We start from the raw sequence: 19,948 nt of genomic DNA on the forward strand, positions 1-19,948 counted from the left end.
ATTCTGTTCAAACCGGAGGCAACTAAAATGTCTAGTATTTTACTTACACATGGACACAAGTTACATTTCCTATAATCTAGTCCCCACAGGGACTGCCAAGATATCTCTTCTCTCACTGAAGAGAGATTCTCTCCTCTGACAAAACACATTGGCTAGGAGAAATAATTTTCAAATAGTTACATTATGTATTTATGAGTACAACTAAAGCTCACAAATAAAGTGCTTGGAATCTACATGCTTTGAATCCTTTTTAGATCTCCTCAGACTAGGAAATTTAAGTTAAAAAAAAAAAATCATGGATAATGAATGGAAAAAACTCTTCCTGAATATCTAACTCATGCTTTTTCCTTGTGACTGGGCTCTAGATCGTGGGGACAAAAAAAAAAAAGGGGGGGCGGGGGGTGCCTGGGTGGCTCAGTTGGTTAAGCATCGGACTTCGGCTCAGGTACGATCTCGCAGTTTGTGAGCTCAAGCCCCGCGTCGGACTCTGTGCTGACAGCTCAGAGCCTGGAGCCTGCTTCGGATTATGTGTCTCCCTCTTTCTCTGCCCCTCCCACACTCGCGCTCTGTCTCTCCCCCCCTCGGAAAGAAAATAAACATTAAAAAAAAGTTTTTTTTTTAAGAAAAGTTTAGTTCCCCCCCATTCTTCTCACCCCCATTTTTTTTTTTTTTAATCTTAACCATTATATAGCAAAACATTTGTCTTTACCATGTCTGTGGAAATCACAAAGGTAAAAAGCATGCTTCTTGCTTGCAGGGAGCTTAGGACCAGTGAAGGAGACAGAACATGCAAATAAATATGATAACAGAAAGCTTAATTCATTCACAAAGTAACCAAAAGTGAAAGAAAAGTTTGAGACACATAAATGATCAGTCAGGAAAAAAAGGTCCCCCAAATAACAAATGAATGATACCAAATGAACTTTGTGGCAGGTCTATCACTGTCCAAGGCAGCCCTTAACATACCAGAAGTGCCTGTGGACACAGATGTGCCTGGCACTATGCCTCTAGCATCACAGATGTTTACTTTATCAGACACATGGGGAAACACATTTCTTAGTCAAGGACACAACATGCCTCATAGAAGTGCAAGACATGAAGCTGCTGACAGCTCTATCCCAAAGGGACTCTAATGGATTCTGTGGATGTACCTCCGATTTCATCTTTACCACAAAAGAACTGAAAGAAATGCCAGGGGAAATCTCCTGTGCTGGACAGTAAGAGCAAGGAGACTTCTTTGCTCACTTATCTGGCATTCCCTCTAGAGGCCCTAGTTACATTTTGGATAAAACTAACCATGTGTTCTTCAGTGGCAGTGCCAGTTCCCACCAGAAAGACAAGCCACGTTTCAGTGACGGACTTCAATAAACTCTAATTCAGTAAGTAAAGTCATTGTGTCAGGTTTGTGTTTTCCTGGACAGAATGGTCAAAGTAGGCCTTGAAATGGGAAGATCCTATGTTTAACAAAGAACACAGATTATCCTGCAGGTAATCTAGACATGAAAATATAAACCAACAAATGCTTCATTTCAGTACACAGCAGGAATCACACTTTACAGCCAGCAGCCCTATCTGGTAAACACCATAGCGGCCAAAGACTCTAGGCCTACGGGCATTTTCTGTGTAAATTTTTAGTTGTTTATAAGAAGATGTTAGGGATCACTTCTAGCTGCTCTGAGCTGACCTCTTGAGGTACATCTCAAATTCACAGGATTGGGAAAAGCTAGTTCTCATTTTCTAAATGATTCATGATTAACTACGGAAGTCACTAATTTGCATCATTCTAATGAGTGAAGCCCATAGGGTACTTCTATCTATGATAATCTATCCCCTGCAAGCTCTCTATCCACCTACCCAAATTCTTAAACCTATAAATGCAAACTCCAAAAGAGGCTTTCAAAGGTGCTATAGGTTTAAGTCTTTCTTTTGGGGTACCCATTCTTATCTGTAAATACACTTGTGTGTTTCAAAGGTCTTTCAAATTGTTTTAGAGTTTGCAGTCTCTTATTTGGTAGTAAGCATAATCCTAGGCACAGAGTGTATAGTCTATAAATCTCTCTTGGATTACTTTAGAAATCTACAAAAGAATACTGTATATTCACAGGAGACAATAAATGCTTGCATGTCGACACCTCTGGCTGACAACATGGTAAACAAGAGGAGGTAACCAAATTTCCCAGGCACAACCTAGATCAGTATGGTTACAACATCAAATGACAAATACTCATATGACAAAAAGGCAGAAAAGGTTAACATTATTAGAGACAAGTTTAAAAGAAAAGGAAAGGAGATAAAAAGAATCACAAGCAAGGGAGAAAAACGAAAAAGACTGAAAACGTAGACCAAAAGACAAACAGATCACAAAAATTCAGGACTGTACACACAATAACATAGAGAGATCAATATATGGTTACTAGTAAAATCACTCCCATTTCAACTTAATAATGATTTAAACATACTTATGTATAAATAAATCCCAAACCCACTATGAATGAACAATCCACAAGGTTTTTTGAAAAAATACTCAAAATTACTAGCTTGCACATTTAAAATGATGAGTAGATAACCATGTCTACTGACAAAGGCTCCTATTAAGTGAAAAGGCAAACACCAGAATTTGTCTATAACCCCAGTTTAATTCTTTCAAGTGTTGTTATTAGTAGATGCTTAAGGAAAAAAAAAAAGGTACTGAAATAATGTTTTCTAAATTACTGTTCTGTCAATAGCAGGGAAGGTGGAATTATTACAGAGAACTTTAATTTTACATATTTATACACGTAGGCATTTAAATATTCAGAAGCATAAACCATTTCTTAAAAAGAGAATACACACAGCCCACAGAGATCTCCTTCATTTGGAAATAGGAACCTTGGGTCCAACCTATCCTTCTGTCCTTAGCTGGTCTCACTTTTCTGCCTGTGGCTCCATGGGACAAATTTGATCCAGCAGAAGTATATATATTCATTTAATTTGCTTCACATTCCAATTCTGACAAAAGTCAGTGTTTCTTTGTACCTTCACCAAAAATAAAATCTAACTAAAAACAGGCATCAATGACTCTAAATTAAGGCCCTAGGAGCAGGACCATCCTCGCTTCAGTCAAAAGGGTCTCTTGGTTTGTCAACATCCTACTTCCCACTAAAACAACAACACAGGGATCATGCACTCTCCAACTCCCAAGGAAGTGCCAGCTTTCTTCTGGGAGATCATGTAATATAAACTTGGTTTCAGGGACAGAAAAGTTAAAGAGCTCCACATATCTGTGCAGTATAAACCCCATAGCACTGGGTTGTTTTAACACACAAGGCAGGGAAGAGGTTCAGAGCCCGGTTTTTAAATTTTACATACAGATTATTTTACTCTCTTTAAATGAAGTATTGATGGATTTAGTTATTTGCTTCTTCTGTAAGCATCACCTGAAACAAGAAACTCCCAACAGTGAATCCTGCTGAGGATGGCTTTGTCATCTCATCTCCAAAGGCCGCTTTGTTGGCCTGCTATGATTTCACATTCATGTATTGCCACTATGAAAATGGATTACCACAATCATTGAAATGGTCTGCCAGGAATTTTATTCTGGTTGCAGCTCAAGAGAAACTGACCGGCCTTTGGTCAAGCTCCAGTTTTTTATTGGCACGGATTTCAAGATGGGATAAGTGGTCAAGTTCCACTCTCCTGGCCCCCTACTGGACTTAAAGACACATTCCATTACCAGCCCTGGGAAGGTTATGCTTTGGTTCAGGAGGCCAGGTTGCTACAGACACCAAGGACCAATTAACCATGGGATAGAAGGGTTATTACCATGTTGTTGTTATAAACTCCCAGGTTTTAGTTTTAGATTAATCATCTAAAACGTAATTATCCATATTGCAAGTCTTCCTAGCTCTGAGGGATCCACTAGTGTTTGCCCTGAGTGATATTCAGTTGTAGAAGATCAGTATCCACAGAATAACCAAATTTATAGTCCTACTTTGGGCCCCTGGACACCAGGGTGCCTTTGCCAAAGTGATCAGAAAGTTTCCAGTAAGATCAGGGAAAGAAGGAAGAAGACTCATGGGAGCACATACAGAAGTGGAACCACCATGGTTCCATAAACTCATATGTGCAGGGCTCAGAATATGCAAAGGAAACAGAGACAGCAAGTTAGCATTGGGTACACCACACCACTGTGTTCACTGAGGAGATATCCTGGCCCAACCCAATGTCAATTTATAGTCAATCAGATGGTCTCATCATCTCCCAGGGTTATACAACTGCTTAAGACCAAAGTCCAACCTAGGCCATACCTCATGTCTGCTATATATCTAAAAGGATAAGAGATAAATCAAGAATTTCTAGGGTTTGAAACTACCCAAGAATAGGCAGATGTGTCTGTACATGTGGGCCCTTAACCTCATTATTAAGAAACTTCCTGAGGCCTGTCAGATACAAAGGGAGGTGAGTACCAGAAACAAGTCAGGAATTTAGAGTTTCCCAGGAAACTACATACATAAATGTGCGCATATAAGAACTTAACTTCATTAGGAAGTTCATGGAGTGCTGTCCAACATAGTATATGGTTGTCAGGTTCCTAGAGTTCAATAAGAAGTTCCTTATAAAATCAGGATGCTTTACCCCCTTACCTCTAGTCCTCTCCTTATCGATGCTGGCTTCCCTTAGTCCCTTTTAAGTCAACTTTCTGATGGCTAACTCTGTTTCAACCTTGGATAGCCCACATAATCCTACTCTTCATTCAATTATACTGCCTGCATTGCTAAAACATGAAGATTTTCAAACATATTCATTAATGCTGTGTATTGTAAACTGAAGTTTGCATTTTAATCCCCTAATGTGCACTTGCCCTTAGGACTTTAATCCTATAGAGTATGATGAAGTTGAATGTCCGAAAGATTATCTGGGCTATCCGCATACAGCCTTTTCCATGCACTGACAAAATGAAGTACAAGCAGAAGAAGAGATTACCCAAATCTCAAGCCCTTTCTTTCTCCTTCTGCATAGTTCAGGTGACTGAACAGATCTGCTTCACAAAATAAGAAAAAAGTCATTCCACCTCTCCCAGCTATACAGAAAAAGCTATCCCAAGCAGTTTTTTGTAGTCACATAAAGTACCTGAAAAAAAATTCAGAATCAGGGGCTATGGTCCCAACAATGCCCAGGGCTGTAAAAGATTTGTTTTTTTACCTTAAGTGGATAAAGTTCATTTGAGGAACTTGATCCCACTGTGAACTTCAGTTTGTAGCGCACTCTTAATAACCATCCATAATGCACCACAGTTCTAACGAACTAGAAAGCTGTGGGAAAAAGTTGGTTTCCCCATGTGTAGTTGTGAGAAATGACTCCATATATACTTCAAATTCTTCGATGCCAGGTCAGTTCACCTTCAAACTGAATGTTCTTCCCCATATGATAGTGGTGAGCATCCTAGTACTAAACAGTAGGTGCCAAGTATTTGTATAAGGAACTAAATGAGTAAATGTCAAACTGAGTCACAGTACTAGGAATGAGGCATAAGAGAGAGCCACATAATTTATGAACATCCAGATATGGAGGAATATGAGGAAATAAAGTTGTGATTTTTATACACATTCAACAGGATAAGTACTCAAGACAGTAAAGAGGATATGTACTAAAACAATAAATAATAAGCACTTAGGTGGAACCACACTCCTGGGATTCAAATCCCAGTTCTGCAACTCACTAGCTATGAACCTTCATCTGTCCACTCAGAAATTTCCTCATCTGGGAACGAGAGACAACAATGGTACCTACTTGTGGCAGTTTTTAAATATGTCCACAGCATTTTTTGTACTCTTCCATTCAAGAGGTGAAGCTGGATTCTCCTCCCCTTCAGTGTGGGCTTCACTTAGTGACTCACCTCTAATGAACAGAATACAGCAGAAGTGGTAGCATGTAGTTAGCATGTAGCATGTAGTCGGTTAACTTCAAACACTGGGTCAAACAAGGCATTGTGGCTTCTTCAACAGAAGCAGGCCCTCTTGGATCATTTGCTCTGGGGGAAGCCAGCTGCCATGTCATACTGATACTCAAGAGACAACATGGAGAAAAATTTAGAGTCTGAATTCGCCTAGACAGGAAACTAGATACATAAATGTGTGCATGTGATAGGAACTAAGAGGCCTCTGGTCAAAAGCCATGTGATGTGGCCATGTTGGAAGACCTTCCAGCCCCAGTCAATGCTTCTTATGACTGCAGTCCCCAGCTAACAATGTCCTGACTGTATCCTCAAGAGAACATGAGCTAGATCCACCTACCATAGCTTCTCCTAAATTCCTGACCCTTAGAAACTGTGAAATAACAAATGTTTAAACCATTAAATTCTGGGGTAATTTCTTTTTTTTTTTTTTTTCAACGTTTATTTATTTTTGGGACAGAGAGAGACAGAGCATGAACGGGCGAGGGGCAGAGAGAGAGGGAGACACAGAATCGGAAACAGGCTCCAGGCTCTGAGCCATCAGCCCAGAGCCCGACGCGGGGCTCGAACTCACAGACCGCAAGATCGTGACCTGGCTGAAGTCGGACGCTTAACCGACTGCGCCACCCAGGCGCCCCTGGGGTAATTTCTTAACAAACTTGCTGGAAGGATTAAATAAATTAATAGGAAGTGAAATGCCTCAAGTTCAGGTTCTCAGTAAGGACTCAGAAAATTTTATCTGTATTAAAGTAGCTTACACCACTCAAAAGAAGATGCATGTTTATGCTCCAAAGGCAAATCAATCCTAAGAGAGGCTGCAACTGATAATATTATCAATGCAGCTGTTACACACAGGCTTAAAATGGGCGAAAGGTAAAAAGTTTGCACAGTAAAAGGAAGTAACATGCTTAAGTATTTTCCACAATATGAACCTCAAAAGTGTGACTTAGAGTCCCTTTTATTACTATCTCTCTACCTCTTTAGAAGGCCAGGAGCAAATTCCGCTCTGGCCAGCACCCTACCCCCCCCACCCCCGGGCTGGTCATGCATCCTCAACTCCTACTTCCTCATGTGACAAGCATTAAAGAAGGAAGGAGAAATCTCTTTTCGTTCTATTAAAGATTTTAAAAAGTATCAAGGTTAATGGTTTAAGTATTCCTATCAAGGAGAAAACAAATTTTGAAGTGATATTAGGCAAATTATCAATCTCTAAAATCTTTAATTTGGGCATAACAACATCTGCCCTCTTCCTACCTACTTTTACGGGAAACTGAAAGTATGAATTAAGTAGCATCACTCAAGGTACATGAAAAGTATAGTTTACTCAATTTGAGAACATTTCTGATTTGTTTAATCACTACTTTTTATTGTATACAATATTTTAGCTACATTATACATTCGATTAGTATCCAAAATTCATTAAATCATCCACTTGCTTAACATTCATCCTGGATTGAATCCTCTCATCGGATACAAAAATAAAGAGAATACCAACGTTGGAAAGGATGTGAAGAAACCCTATGTCTTAGATACACTGCTGGCAGGAATATAAAAAGGTACAATCACAGTCCAGAAAACAGTTTGGCAGTTTCTTATCAAAAAATGCAATTACCGGTGTGTGCCTGGGTGGCCCAGTCAGTTAGCGTCTCTTATTTCAGCTAGGTCATGATCTCAGTTTTTGAGTTCAAGCCCCATGCTGGGCTCTATGCTGTCAGCAGAGAGCCTCCTTGGGATTCTTTCTCTTTCTCTTTCTCTCTCTCTCTCTGCTCCTCCCCTGCAAGTGCACTTGCACACTCTCTCTCAGAAATAAACTTACAAAAAAAAAAAAAAAAAAAAAAAAGCAATTACTATACAACCTAGCAATTGCACTCTTGAGTCTTTTTATCCGAGAGAAATAAAGATTTATGTTCACACAAAAACCCGTACACAAATATTCGGAAACTTTTGATTCATAATTACCAAACAAATAAGCCAGATCTCCTTTAAAGGGTGAATGGTTAAACAAACGGGTATACCTCTGCCATGGAATATCACTCAGCAATAAAAAGCAGTCAACTATTAATACAAAAAAACATAGATAAATCTCAAGGGAATTATGCTGAGTAAAAAGTAAAACAATTCCTAAAGGTTACATACTGCCTGATTCTTTTTATAAGACATTCTTGAAATGATGAAATTACAGAGATGAAAAGCAAATGAGTTTGCAAGAGTTAAGGACAAAGGAGGATTAAGAGGTGGAGGGGGATACACAGTTTTATGAAGGCAATGACAAGGATTCCCTGTGGTAATGGGGCTAATCTATATAATCTTAAATACGGTGGTGGTGGATACACACACCTGCACATGTGATAAAATTACATAGGACACCACACACACAAAACTGGGGAAATCTTAAGAAAATGAGTGGATTCTATCAATGTGAATTTCCTGATTGTGATATTGTGCTACAAGATGTTTTACAAGATGTTATCATTAGGGAAAAGGCACACAGGATCTCTCTGTATTACTTCTTATAGTATATGAACTTTCAATCATCTAAAAGTTTACACTATACACTTAAAAAAACTAACACAGGGGCGCCTGGGTGGCGCAGTCGGTTAAGCGCCGACTTCAGCCAGGTCACGATCTCACGGTCCGGGAGTTCGAGCCCCGCGTCAGGCTCTGGGCGGATGGCTCGGAGCCTGGAGCCTGTTTCCGATTCTGTGTCTCCCTCTCTCTCCGCCCCTCCCCCGTTCATGCTCTGTCTCTCTCTGTCCCAAAAATAAATAAAAACGTTGAAAAAAAAATAAAAATAAATAAATAAATAAATAAATAAATAAATAAATAAATAAATAAAAAACTAACACAAACGGGGCACCTGGGTGGCTTAGTCTGTTGAGTGTCCGACTTTGGTTCAGGTCATGATCTCATAGTTCAGGAGTTTGAGCCCCATATCTGGCTCACTGTTCTCAGTGCTGAGCCTGCTTCGGATCCTCTGTCCCTCTCTCTCTGCCCCGTCCCCGTTTGCACTCGCTCTCAAAAATAAACATTAAAAAAAAAAAAAAGCCTGACAAACCTGACAAATAATTACATAAACATTAATCAAGACATTTATATCAGCTGGTAAAACTAGGATGTGAAACTATATAGTTATAAATTCCTTTGCATTTCCAAGCTCTATCAGAAGACTGGTCTTTTCTTCATTGATTTTTTAAGTGGCAAGATTATATATATATATATATATATATATATATATATATATATATAATGTATTTATTTATAATATATATAAAAAATGCAACTCTTGAAGTGTGTTGTACTCAAATTACAATTTTCTTGATGTATTCAATCACTACCTTTTATTGTAGTACATGATATCTTAGCTATGTTCTACTTTGATTACATCTCATTCAAGATAGATCTCACATGATACAGGAAATTAAACTATTTTGAATTGATATATTTGCTATTTTAACTATCATCAGGGAAAAGATTAAGAGGGTCAAGCCCAGAAAGTTCAGAGAACACAGACATATATGCAGGCTACATTCCGTATGAACAGGGCTTTGGTAAGCTCTCTTAATAACCACCTACTTTTCTAAACCTGTTTCTGTGTGAAAATTTATTCAGCCAATACTTGTTTGCATTTAAAACACCACACGAATATTTGGAATACAACCTACTTTAAGTTGGCTACCTCCTGTAATTCATAAGCTAGTTACTTTCTTCAAACACTGCAAAGCACAGTGCTTATAATGTGTTCTTCCAGTAAGAGTAAGCTTCCACTTTTAGATTATCATAGCTTTTCCAATCACAGGAATTTCCAAATCCAGAATACCTTCAATGTATTTAGGCCACAACTAATAATTCCACAGCCTACTATAGGAACTACCTTTCCAGTGAGACGCTATTTGTTCAATTTGATAACCGCCTCTGTCTGTAAACCATTTATGTGGTCATTTGAATCAAGTCAGTATTAAGTTAATATATTACTTATGCGTATGTATAATTATGTATATAGACGCAGGCGTCTGAAAACTCGGCAGGATTTTTAAGTAGAACTGTATGTGTTGGTCAGGCACAACGAAAGACCTAACAAATGTCAGAAACAAAGAAATGATGAGTGAGGTTTGAGGAGCTGAGAAATAACCTATATTAACAAAAGTAATACATGCTTTACAGATGGATGTAAACTATTTAAAAATGTTAGATATGTAATCTGAACTCCCACAGCACAAACTTTTCAATTACTGTAATGGAAGGAAAATACCACTAAATTGAACTTGGTGGTTTAATTCCCATCTCTGCTTCAAAACTAGCTGTTGAGGGCTTGGACACTGACCTCTCTGAGCCTCCCTTTCCTTATTGAGAAAGTGAAGGTGTAGAACAGTCCGTCTCCAGGTTCCATTCTGACTCCATAGGTCCAGTGAAAGGATGGGTTTTTGGTAAAGGCATTACCAGAATCAAAGGACATCAGTCAAGAAGACCTAGTTCTTGCCACTGAGAACTTTTCAATCAAGCCATTGAAATGTACACATTTCACTAGATATTTATGTATATTTAAATTGTATTTTTTATTTATGATTCATGTAATAAAACATAGTGACATCGTAAACCACACGTTTCAAGAATTCAGCAGAGCTGTCAGCACAAAGCAAGATAAATGGGCTAAAGAGCTACTGATGTGCAGTCAGTTATCACAAACACTGACCTAATGGTCATGATTAAATCTATGTGCGCTAACAGAGCACAGTATTTTAAGCACACAAACTCCAGAGCCAGATTGCCTGGATTTGAATCCCAGCTCCAATGTCTATTATCTGAATAATCTTAGACAACTTACAAACTAAACAGAGCCTCAGTTTCCTCATCTATAAAATGGGAGATATAATAAAACTTACCTCATAAGGTTGCTAAGAGGTTTAAATAAGTGACTATTTATTTGTAAAGCATTTAGAAAAGTACCTGACAATTATACAAGTCTTTGTTAAATAAGTAAACAGAGTCCTTCCACTGCTATCTAGTTAACACTTCTTGCTGATGGGGTAGAATAAACACTAAAGAATGAAATTATTCAAATCCAAAAACTTAGAGGACTTCATTCAGCCAGCTGAAGAGACTCTGAAAAGTTACCCATAATAAACAGTATTCTAAAAGTAGCTATTAAATAAAAACCATGGGGCAGCTGGGTGGCTCAGTCGGTTAAGAATCCAACTTCAGTTCAGGTCATGATCTATCTCATAGCTCATGAGTTCGAGCCCCCCATCAGGCTCTGTGCTGACAGCTTGGAGTCTGGAGCCTGTTTCAGATTCTCTCTCTCTCTCCCTCCCTCCTCTCTCTCTCTCTCTCTCTCTCTCTCTCTCTCTCTCTCTCTCTCTCTGTCTCTCCCCCTCTGCCCCTCCCCTGGTTGCATTCTATCTCTCTCAAAAATAAACATTAAATAAATAAGTAAATAAATAAATAACACGACCACTGCACAAACTGCGTATCATCAAAGACAAATATTTCATTATTAATAGTGGATTTCCAGAGTGAAATTCTGTTATTCACACTACCTCTACCACTTTCACTCCCTTTCAGGAACCTGGAATTCCTTTCCAAGTTTAACATGGTATGCACCTGTGACATAAAGTACTTGTAAAGAGCACAAACCAGTGCATTTTACAGAAACCAGCTCATTATTTTCCATTTTGTGAATTTCAAACAGCTAAGGCAGTTTCCAAAACTGTTCCTTTCCAACTGAGGAAAAATTCTCAAGATTGTCAGAGAACCTGGGGCATGTGAAGGATTGTTCAGAGTGGACATGACTCAACCTGTCGGTGATCTCCCTAGAACCTGGTTGTGCCAGCCCAGCTCTAGCCAGAATACAGACTCAGATATGCACATCTAAAACAGTTATCACAGTTCCAGAGAGTCTGTGCTCTAATATGACCAAATAAAGATACAACCAACATCCCAGATATGCTGCTGTTTTGCCAAAACTTCTCAATTGTTCTTCCAAATGGCTATTCTCCTAAGCTATTTATCAAAGTGTAATTTATTTGGCGCCTCATGGAAGAATTTCCCTATGTTCTGAATACAACAGAATATAAAACCTCACCAGAAATCTAAGACAATGTAAAAAAAAAATAATCTTTTTAGTATGGTTAATGCCACATGATACTTTTTTTTTTTTTTTGCTACCTGAAATTGTATCACAGGTACTATGAGCCCAGGCAAGAGGACTATGGAACCCTAACCTCATACCCTCCTCCCTCTGACACCATCCAGATGTAAGCAGTGCTTAGACAACTGGCCCACAACCTTTAGATGACCCTCTAAGGCTAGCACAAGCATCATTTATTTTCTTCCACAGGTCTTAATCTGCGGTGGAAAGTATACCGTTCATCAAAAATTTTAGGTTTTATCTGCAGTCACCTTATGGCTCAAAAATTTCTAAAAAACAGAATAAATGTATATACATACACACACACAAGATTTTAGAAAAGACTATAACAGAACTATTGTTTTTGACTTCACAATCAGCACTATTAACAAAATAGGTTTCCTCTCACCACATAAACATTCCATAAATATGATTCCCTTCTCTTCTGCCACTTTTCTTCCCTGGGCTCTAATGGGTCAATCTTAACACCACACCTTGCTTAATTCTAGGCTAAGAGCCTTTTCTTTCATACTTATTCTTCACTTGTGTAGAAAGCTTACTTCTGGACTTAGAAGCCCAAATCAAGTCTTCTCTTTTGCCAAGGAAGGAGGTTTCTTGCAAGTGCTCCAATTCTCTCCTTCCTTCTTTGAACTCCTGTTGCACTGCTTGTACCACAGTCATGTGTCTCATTCTGTTCCCAAACTGCTTCACGGGCTTTAGTTAAGTCCTTCCCAATTAAACCATAAATTCCTTGAGAGCAGATACCATATCTTATTCACCTATCACTATAATCTTGAATTAGGGATCTAAATCTCCTTAGATTAGGGATCTAAGTTTCCTCCTGCATCTGACATTTAAGAATGATACACTCATCCTGGAAAAAGTCATAATTGGGTAGTATTTAAATTATTGCATAGAAAGGTCAGGTTTTAATTCTAAGAGGAAAAGGCTCCCTTTTTATCTATCCATTAAAAACAATTAAGGGGTTGGGGCGCCTGGGTGGCGCAGTCGGTTAAGCGTCCGACTTCAGCCAGGTCACGATCTCGCGGTCCGTGAGTTCGAGCCCCGCGTCGGGCTCTGGGCTGATGGCTCAGAGCCTAGAGCCTGTTTCCGATTCTGTGTCTCCCTCTCTCTCTGCCCCTCCCCCGTTCATGCTCTGTCTCTCTCCGTCCCAAAAATAAATAAACGTTGAAAAAAAAAAAATTAAAAAATTAAAAAAAAAAAAAACAATTAAGGGGTGCCTGGGTGGCTCAGTTGGTTAAGCATGGGACTTTGGCTCAGGTAATGATCTGGGGTAGTGAGTTCGAGCCCTGCATCAGGCTCTGGGCTGACAGCTCAGAGCCTGGAGCCTGTTTCAGATTCTGTGTCTCCCTCTCTCTCTGACCCTCCCCCATTCATGCTCTGTCTCTCTCTGTCTCAAAAATAAATAAACGTAAAAAAAAAAAAACAATTAAGAACTTAAAACCAGGGGCACCTGGGTGGCTCAGTTGGTTAAGCATCCAACTTCAGCTCAGGTCACGATCTCACAGTCTGTGAGTTGGAGCCCCGCGTTGGGCTCTGTGCTGACAGCTCAGAGTCTGGAGCCTGCTTCAGATTCTGTCTCCCTCTCTCTCTATCCCTCCCCTGGTTCATGCTCTGTCTTTTTTTAATAAAAACATTTTATTTTTTTAATAAAAACATTAAAAAAAAAAAAGAGGGGCGCCTGGGTGGCTCAGTCAGTTGAGCGTCCAAATTAAGCTCAGGTCATGATCTTGCGGTCTGTGAGTTTGAGCCCCGCATCAGGCTCTGTGCTGAGAGCTCAGAGCCTAGAACCTGCTTTGGATTCTGTGTCTCCCTCTCTCTCTCTCTGCTCCTCCCCTGCTCATGCTCTTTCTGTCAAAAATAAATAAACATTAAAAAAAATTAAAATACAAATTTTAAACCATAAAATGATTTATAAAATATAAGAATTTGAGATCCCAAACTAGGTAACATTACTTAATTTAATCATAGTTTTACACAAATAACAGATTCAGTGGTTTCTAAGACTGTTTCTTAAGTATTACCTTTTTGTCTTAATGTTCAAGATAAAAGGACTCTAATCCTAAATTAGAGGTCAATTTTGTTTCTTTCTAAAAACTAGGTTTCTGGGGCCCCTGGGTGGATCAGTCAGTTAAGCATCTGATTCTTGGTTTCAGCTCAGGTCATGATCTCACAGTTTCGTGAGTTCGATCCCTGCATCGAGCTCCATGCTGCTTGGGATTCTCGATCTCTCCCTTTCTCTCTGCCCCTCCCCCCACTCACGCTGTCTCTGTCACTCTCAAAACAAAAAAAAAATTAAAAACCAGGTTTCTTCTGCGAAGTTCAGAAAAGATGGCCCATGAAGTGTTTAACTACAAGGAAAAGGGAGCACCATTTCTCTAAATAGTAAGTATTTAGAAGTTTCACCTCTGAGGTTAAAGCACATTCAAGTTTTAAACGTGAGGTTCTTCGATAAGAGATGGCAAATGCCAAGTTTAACCCCACCCCTTTCCCTCCACAGATGCTTGCCAAGCACACACTCCTCAAACACTCCTAGATGCTTGTTACTTCACACCTTAGTTAGATCTATCTCTCCTCTCTCCACAGGTAGAATGGACATACTACTGACCATCTTTAAGGCATTTTCAAAGGAATATAGAAAGCATGAAAGAACTAATCAAGTACTATTAAATCCCTGACAGACACTATTATACAGTACTTAGTTATCTCCATTTCCGATTTTCAGTAATATTAAACTCACAATCCTGAACTGCTTCTCTCATGCTCTCAGGGCACTATATGTTCAAGAAAACCAAAAGGGAGGCTATTAAGAGCTCCAAAAAATATAATCAGAAAGCTAATCTTCCGGAGAATAGGTCACATAATTCAGTGTTTCTTACATATGCCTGATCGCAAGAAAGCCCAGACTGTTGGTCAGAAAATAGATCTTACCTCCTGAAATTCTGATTCAGGCTTAGGAGCCTGAATTTTTAACAAGCAACAGATGATTTTCCTGATCAGACATATTTGGGAAACATAATATAACACATCACCAAATCCACAGGAAGGTTTTCTAGTTTTAAAAGAACATACAAACGACATTCAATTATACTTACTCCCAACTGAGATGAGGTTGTGGCCCCTGAAAGCTTCTCACTGCCAAATGCCATAGGGCCTGTTGCGAAGGCATTGCTTGATCTTGGAGCAGAGGTCTTTGAGCCAGACCCAGAGTGAATTTCACACAGGCAGAGAAGAATCAGACCCTTTTGTCTGAGAAACAGATTTGCAATTATATTTTATGAGGTACTCCTGCATTTATTTAGGAGGAAATCACTCAAGCTGTGCTTAAACTAGTGACACAATGAAGTTTTACTATGATCCTTTATTGAAAATATTGAGAGTAATTCTCCTGAGACACTCCCTAAATTTGAGATGTTAAAAGTTTGCGGGTGTTTTAAGTACCTATCTGAGAAGCAGATCAACGAGCCAATAGGCAAGGAGTGATTAATGAGAATTTACTACTTGTAAGAAGTGGTAAATCAGTATTCAAATTTGTCACACAGAAATTTGTTAAAATGTAGACTGATTCAGCAGATCTAGAGTGGGGCCTGAGATTCTACATTTCTAGCTAGCTGCCAGGTCCACAGACCACGCTAGAAAATTTCTACGGGAAGGATCACCCAAACTTAAATGTGCCTAAGGATGACAGGGACAACACGATTACTTAAAATGAAGATCCTTGGTCTTCATTCCTGGATATTCTGATTAAGAAAGAACAAGACCTTGGAGGCTGCAATCTTAGCAAGGGCTTTAGAGTATACTGCTATAGGCAGTGCATAGAACCCACACTGAGAAATACTACTAGAAAAGTCACAAAAATTAGAAGACAGTATGAGATACTTGTTAAGAACAGTACTCATAATTTTCCCTAAAAGTTGTAAGACACTGACATTTTGGAGACGAAGAGATTTTAAAGTTTTAATTAACGAACAATAACTATTAAGTATGAAAAGGACAATCTCTATATAAAAAGCTAAGTATCCCTCATATGATACAAACAAATGCCAGGAGCCAACGTCATGCAGTCTGATATAACAAATGATTGTTTGATGCTAAAAGCTATTTGTCCTGGTGTATGTCCCACAGTAAATACTATAAACATCCTGTTGACTGGCAGAAATAGGAGGCACAAAAACCATTTGGCATCTTTACCCAGCATCATCACAGAAGTCAAAGATGACAGAATTACAGGAACTATACGGAAGGAAATGAAAAAACGTATCATTTCTATGCACTAACAGAAAACAGAAAATTCTTGTGAGTAGAGGTGGGGAGAGCTAATAAATTTAGATGCCAACAGTCCTGCTCATCTAGTATCTGGACAAAATGCCAGTGATGAATATGTACTCTAACCTAGCAACTCCCTATCTCTTCTCTGCATGATAGCTAGTATTTTGTTTACTATGGTTTGGATGCCTGTCAATGGTAATGCCCAGTTACAATCATGTCCGCACATCAAACATGAATTAGTCATTCTGTCCTGCTTTCCCATTGGCTGGACTTGACGGACCTTAGTTTCTTGGCCACCTCTGAATAGAGGTAACAGGCCTCTGTGGGACACTCATACTTTTCATAGCTAAGCACTGACGACTGTACAATACATTCTAATCATCACCTTCCTCTTAAGTTCAACCTATAGTGAGTTAGCAGAAATGTAACCTTGTTGAGGCAACTCACAAAAGGGGAAGGTAGAGCACTACAACGTACACCTAAAATTAATGTAACACTTTGGGGCACCTGGGTGGCTCAGTCGGTTGTGTCTGACCTCGGCTCAGATCTCACAGTTTTTGAGTTCAAGCCCCACATCAGGCTCTGTGCTGACAACTCGGAGCCTGAAGCCTGCTTCAGATTCTGTGTCTCCTCTCTCTACCCCTCCCATGCTCATGCTCTGCTCTCTCAATAATGAATAAACATTAAAATAAATAAGTAAATAAATAAAATTAATGTAACACTGTATGTTAACTATACTCGAATTAAAATTAAAAAGAAAAGAGTAAGGTAGAGTGATATGAAGGAAAAAGCACTGAGAAGGAATTATAAGTTCTATATGCTAGTACTAATAACCTTTGACCACTGCTTCATTCCTGAAAGTTGCTGAGCAGAGATGTAACATCTGAGAAAGTTAGAAATACTATAACTAAAACAATGATGAAAAAGAAACACGGAACAACTCTATAGTGGTTCCAGATTAATGACCATTCCCAAATCAACACTGCACCCAGCAAACCATTCTGCAGTCCCCAGAAGACAGGAGAGATTTGTAGTATTAACTAATAATTTGACTTTTAAAAACAAAAGGGTGTGGGGCACCTGTGTGGCTTAGCTGGTTAACTGTCCAACTCTTGGTTTAGGCTCAGGTCATGGTCTCAGGTTTCACGAGTTTGAGCCCCGCATCAGTCTCCTTGCTGATAGTGTAAAGCCTGCAGAGCTCTCTCTTTGCCCCTCCCCCATGCACGAGTTCTCTCTCAAAAGATGAACTTTTTGCTCCTCCTCTGGCTGCCCTCAGCACGTGTGCCCATCGGCTCTGTTATGGCGACCCACAGCCCCAGCGTCGTGATTAGTGATGATGAACCAGGTTATGACCTAGATTTATTTTGTATACCTCATCATTACGCTGAGGGTTTGGGAAAGGTGTTTATTTCTCATGGACTAGTTATGGACAGGACTGAGCGTCTTGCCCGAGACATGGTGAAGGAGATGGGTGGCCATCACATCGTAGCCCTCTGTGTGCTCAAGGGGGGCTATAAATTCTTTGCTGACCTGCTGGATTATATCAAAGCACGGAACAGAAATAATGATGGATCCATTCCTATGACTGTAGATTTCATCAGACTGAAGAGCTACTATAATGACCGGTCAACAGGGGACATAAAAGTAATTGGTGGAGATGATCTCTCAATGTTAACTGGAAAGAATGTCTTGATTGTTGAGGATATCATTGATACTGGCAAAACAATGCAAACCTTCCTTGCTCTCCATGGTCAAGCAGCATAATCCAAAGATGGTCAAGGCTGCAAGCTTGCTGGTGAAGAGGACACCTCGAAAAGTGTTGGCTATAAACCAGACCTTGGATTTGAAATCCCAGACAAGTTTGTCGTAGGATATGCCCTTGACTACAATGAATACTTCAGTGACTCGAATCACATTTGTGTCATTAGTGAAACTGGAAAAGCAAAATACAAAGCCTAAGATGAGATTTCAAGTTGAGTTTGGAAGCACCTGGAGTCCCCTTGGAATCACCAGTCCCATGTTCTAGTTCTGTGGCCAGCTGCCCAGTAGAGCTTTTTGCATGTATCTCCTAAGGATTTTATCTGTTTTGTATTTTAGAAATGTCAGTTGCTGCATTCTGAGGTCTTTATTTGCACTATGAGCATATAGACTATCAGTTCCCTTTGAGTGGACTGTTTGACTTGTGAATGAAAAATCTCTTAAACCACACCACTATTGAATGAAAATAATGAAATTGTATCTGTAAGAAACATTTAAAGAGAAGATATATTAGTTTTTTAATTTTTATACATTCAGGAAAGAACAGAAGTGACTGAATATTGGTAATTATACTACTGTGTATTTAGAAGAGGAAGAAACAGTCAGTTTTCCTATCAGTGACAGCATCTAAGGTATTGTTGTGTTGGATAAGCCATACGTCCTGGAATTATTTTACTGTTTCAATAGTATCAACTGTATTTTCTCACTTGTTCAGATGATTTCTGGTGAATCTTTCTCAACAGTTCTTTTAAATACAAATCAGCAAATTCCAGAAAACTTTACCACATTTTGAATTGTTCAGTGTAAAACTCCTTACAATAAAGGCTGTCTCTTTTAAAAATAAATAAATAAATGAGCTTTTAAAAATTAAAATAATAGGGGCACCTGGGTGGCTCAGTTGGTTAACTGACTCTTGATTTCAACTCAGGTCATGATTGAGCCCTGGGTCAGGCTCTATGCTGATGGCGCAGAGCTTGCTGGGGATTCATATTCATTCTCTCTCTCTCTCTCTCCCCGCCCCCCCCAAAATAAAAATAAATATTAAACAATGTAAAAACAAGTGGGTTAAATATCTCCAGAAATAAAATTAGACCCCAAAAGCCACAGAAATCCCCAGTCTCTCACTTGTTCTTCATTCTCATCATATACATCCATCACCAACAGACTGTTTCTTGTTGGGACACTTTTGTAAAGTGGCAGTTTTCCCTGAGAAAAGACACTAGCCTCATTCACACCTCTAGAGAGCCTGAAATAATGGGAACTATTTCCAAAGAGAAAACTGTTTGGGGGAGGGGGAGATAATAATCTACATCTATCAGAATCTTAACTTAGTTCCTGCACAAGGCATTCTTGCTTTGCTTGACAGACAACCTTCACACAACCTATACCAAAAACACCCACTAACTAATGAGAGACATTTCCGTCTTGCCTAATCAATAAAACCCAGGAGTACAGACCCTGTGTCAGTGGCAGAATACCTGATCTACATCATTTTATAAGTGAAGTTTATCAGACAGAAGGTTAGGAAAGTATGAAAAAGAAATCTCCTGAGGCTTAAGGCACTGGGACGGCAGGTGTAAATCTAAAGACTTCAGGAGCTCAAGCCAGTGAAACGTGTTGTGGCCTGCCTACTTCTGTTACAGAACAGGTTATGAAAAAAACCTGCTATGTTATAGGCACCCAGGGCCTGTTCAAGACCCCAACATTTCTTTTGGCATGCAAGTGATTATTCTACCTCCAGGGCTTTTAAAACACTCTACTTTTAAACAAATATTAAAATGCTGGCTAGTTACCATACTTATTGACGTTTTCTACTCATTTTAATATATGCAGTAGGGTTTTTG

The 19,948-nt window shown here is 39.2% G+C and overlaps 1 protein-coding gene and 1 pseudogene across 4 annotated transcripts in view; one reads left to right on the forward strand and one right to left on the reverse strand.

Annotated features, from left to right (window-relative positions):
- RBPMS (RNA binding protein, mRNA processing factor) overlaps positions 1-19,948 on the reverse strand; it is a 178,464-nt gene that overhangs the window by 104,169 nt on the left and 54,347 nt on the right. Inside the window, exon 1 of one of the 4 annotated variants that reach the window (XM_047091264.1) lies at positions 15,173-15,306. The exons of the other annotated variants lie outside the window; for them this stretch is intronic. Within the exon in view, the coding sequence (XP_046947220.1) occupies positions 15,173-15,226 (54 nt within the window). The 5' untranslated portion in view covers positions 15,227-15,306. Of the gene's footprint in view, positions 1-15,172; positions 15,307-19,948 lie in introns of those variants that run through there. 4 annotated transcript variants of the gene reach the window in all.
- On the forward strand, positions 17,646-18,349 carry LOC124520382 (hypoxanthine-guanine phosphoribosyltransferase-like; annotated as a pseudogene).

The sequence above is a fragment of the Lynx rufus genome, unplaced genomic scaffold, assembly GCF_022079265.1.
Source record: "Lynx rufus isolate CCGP_SWC_20201006 ecotype Redwood Valley unplaced genomic scaffold, mLynRuf1.p SCAF_3, whole genome shotgun sequence".
NCBI classification, from domain to species: Eukaryota; Metazoa; Chordata; class Mammalia; order Carnivora; family Felidae; genus Lynx; species Lynx rufus.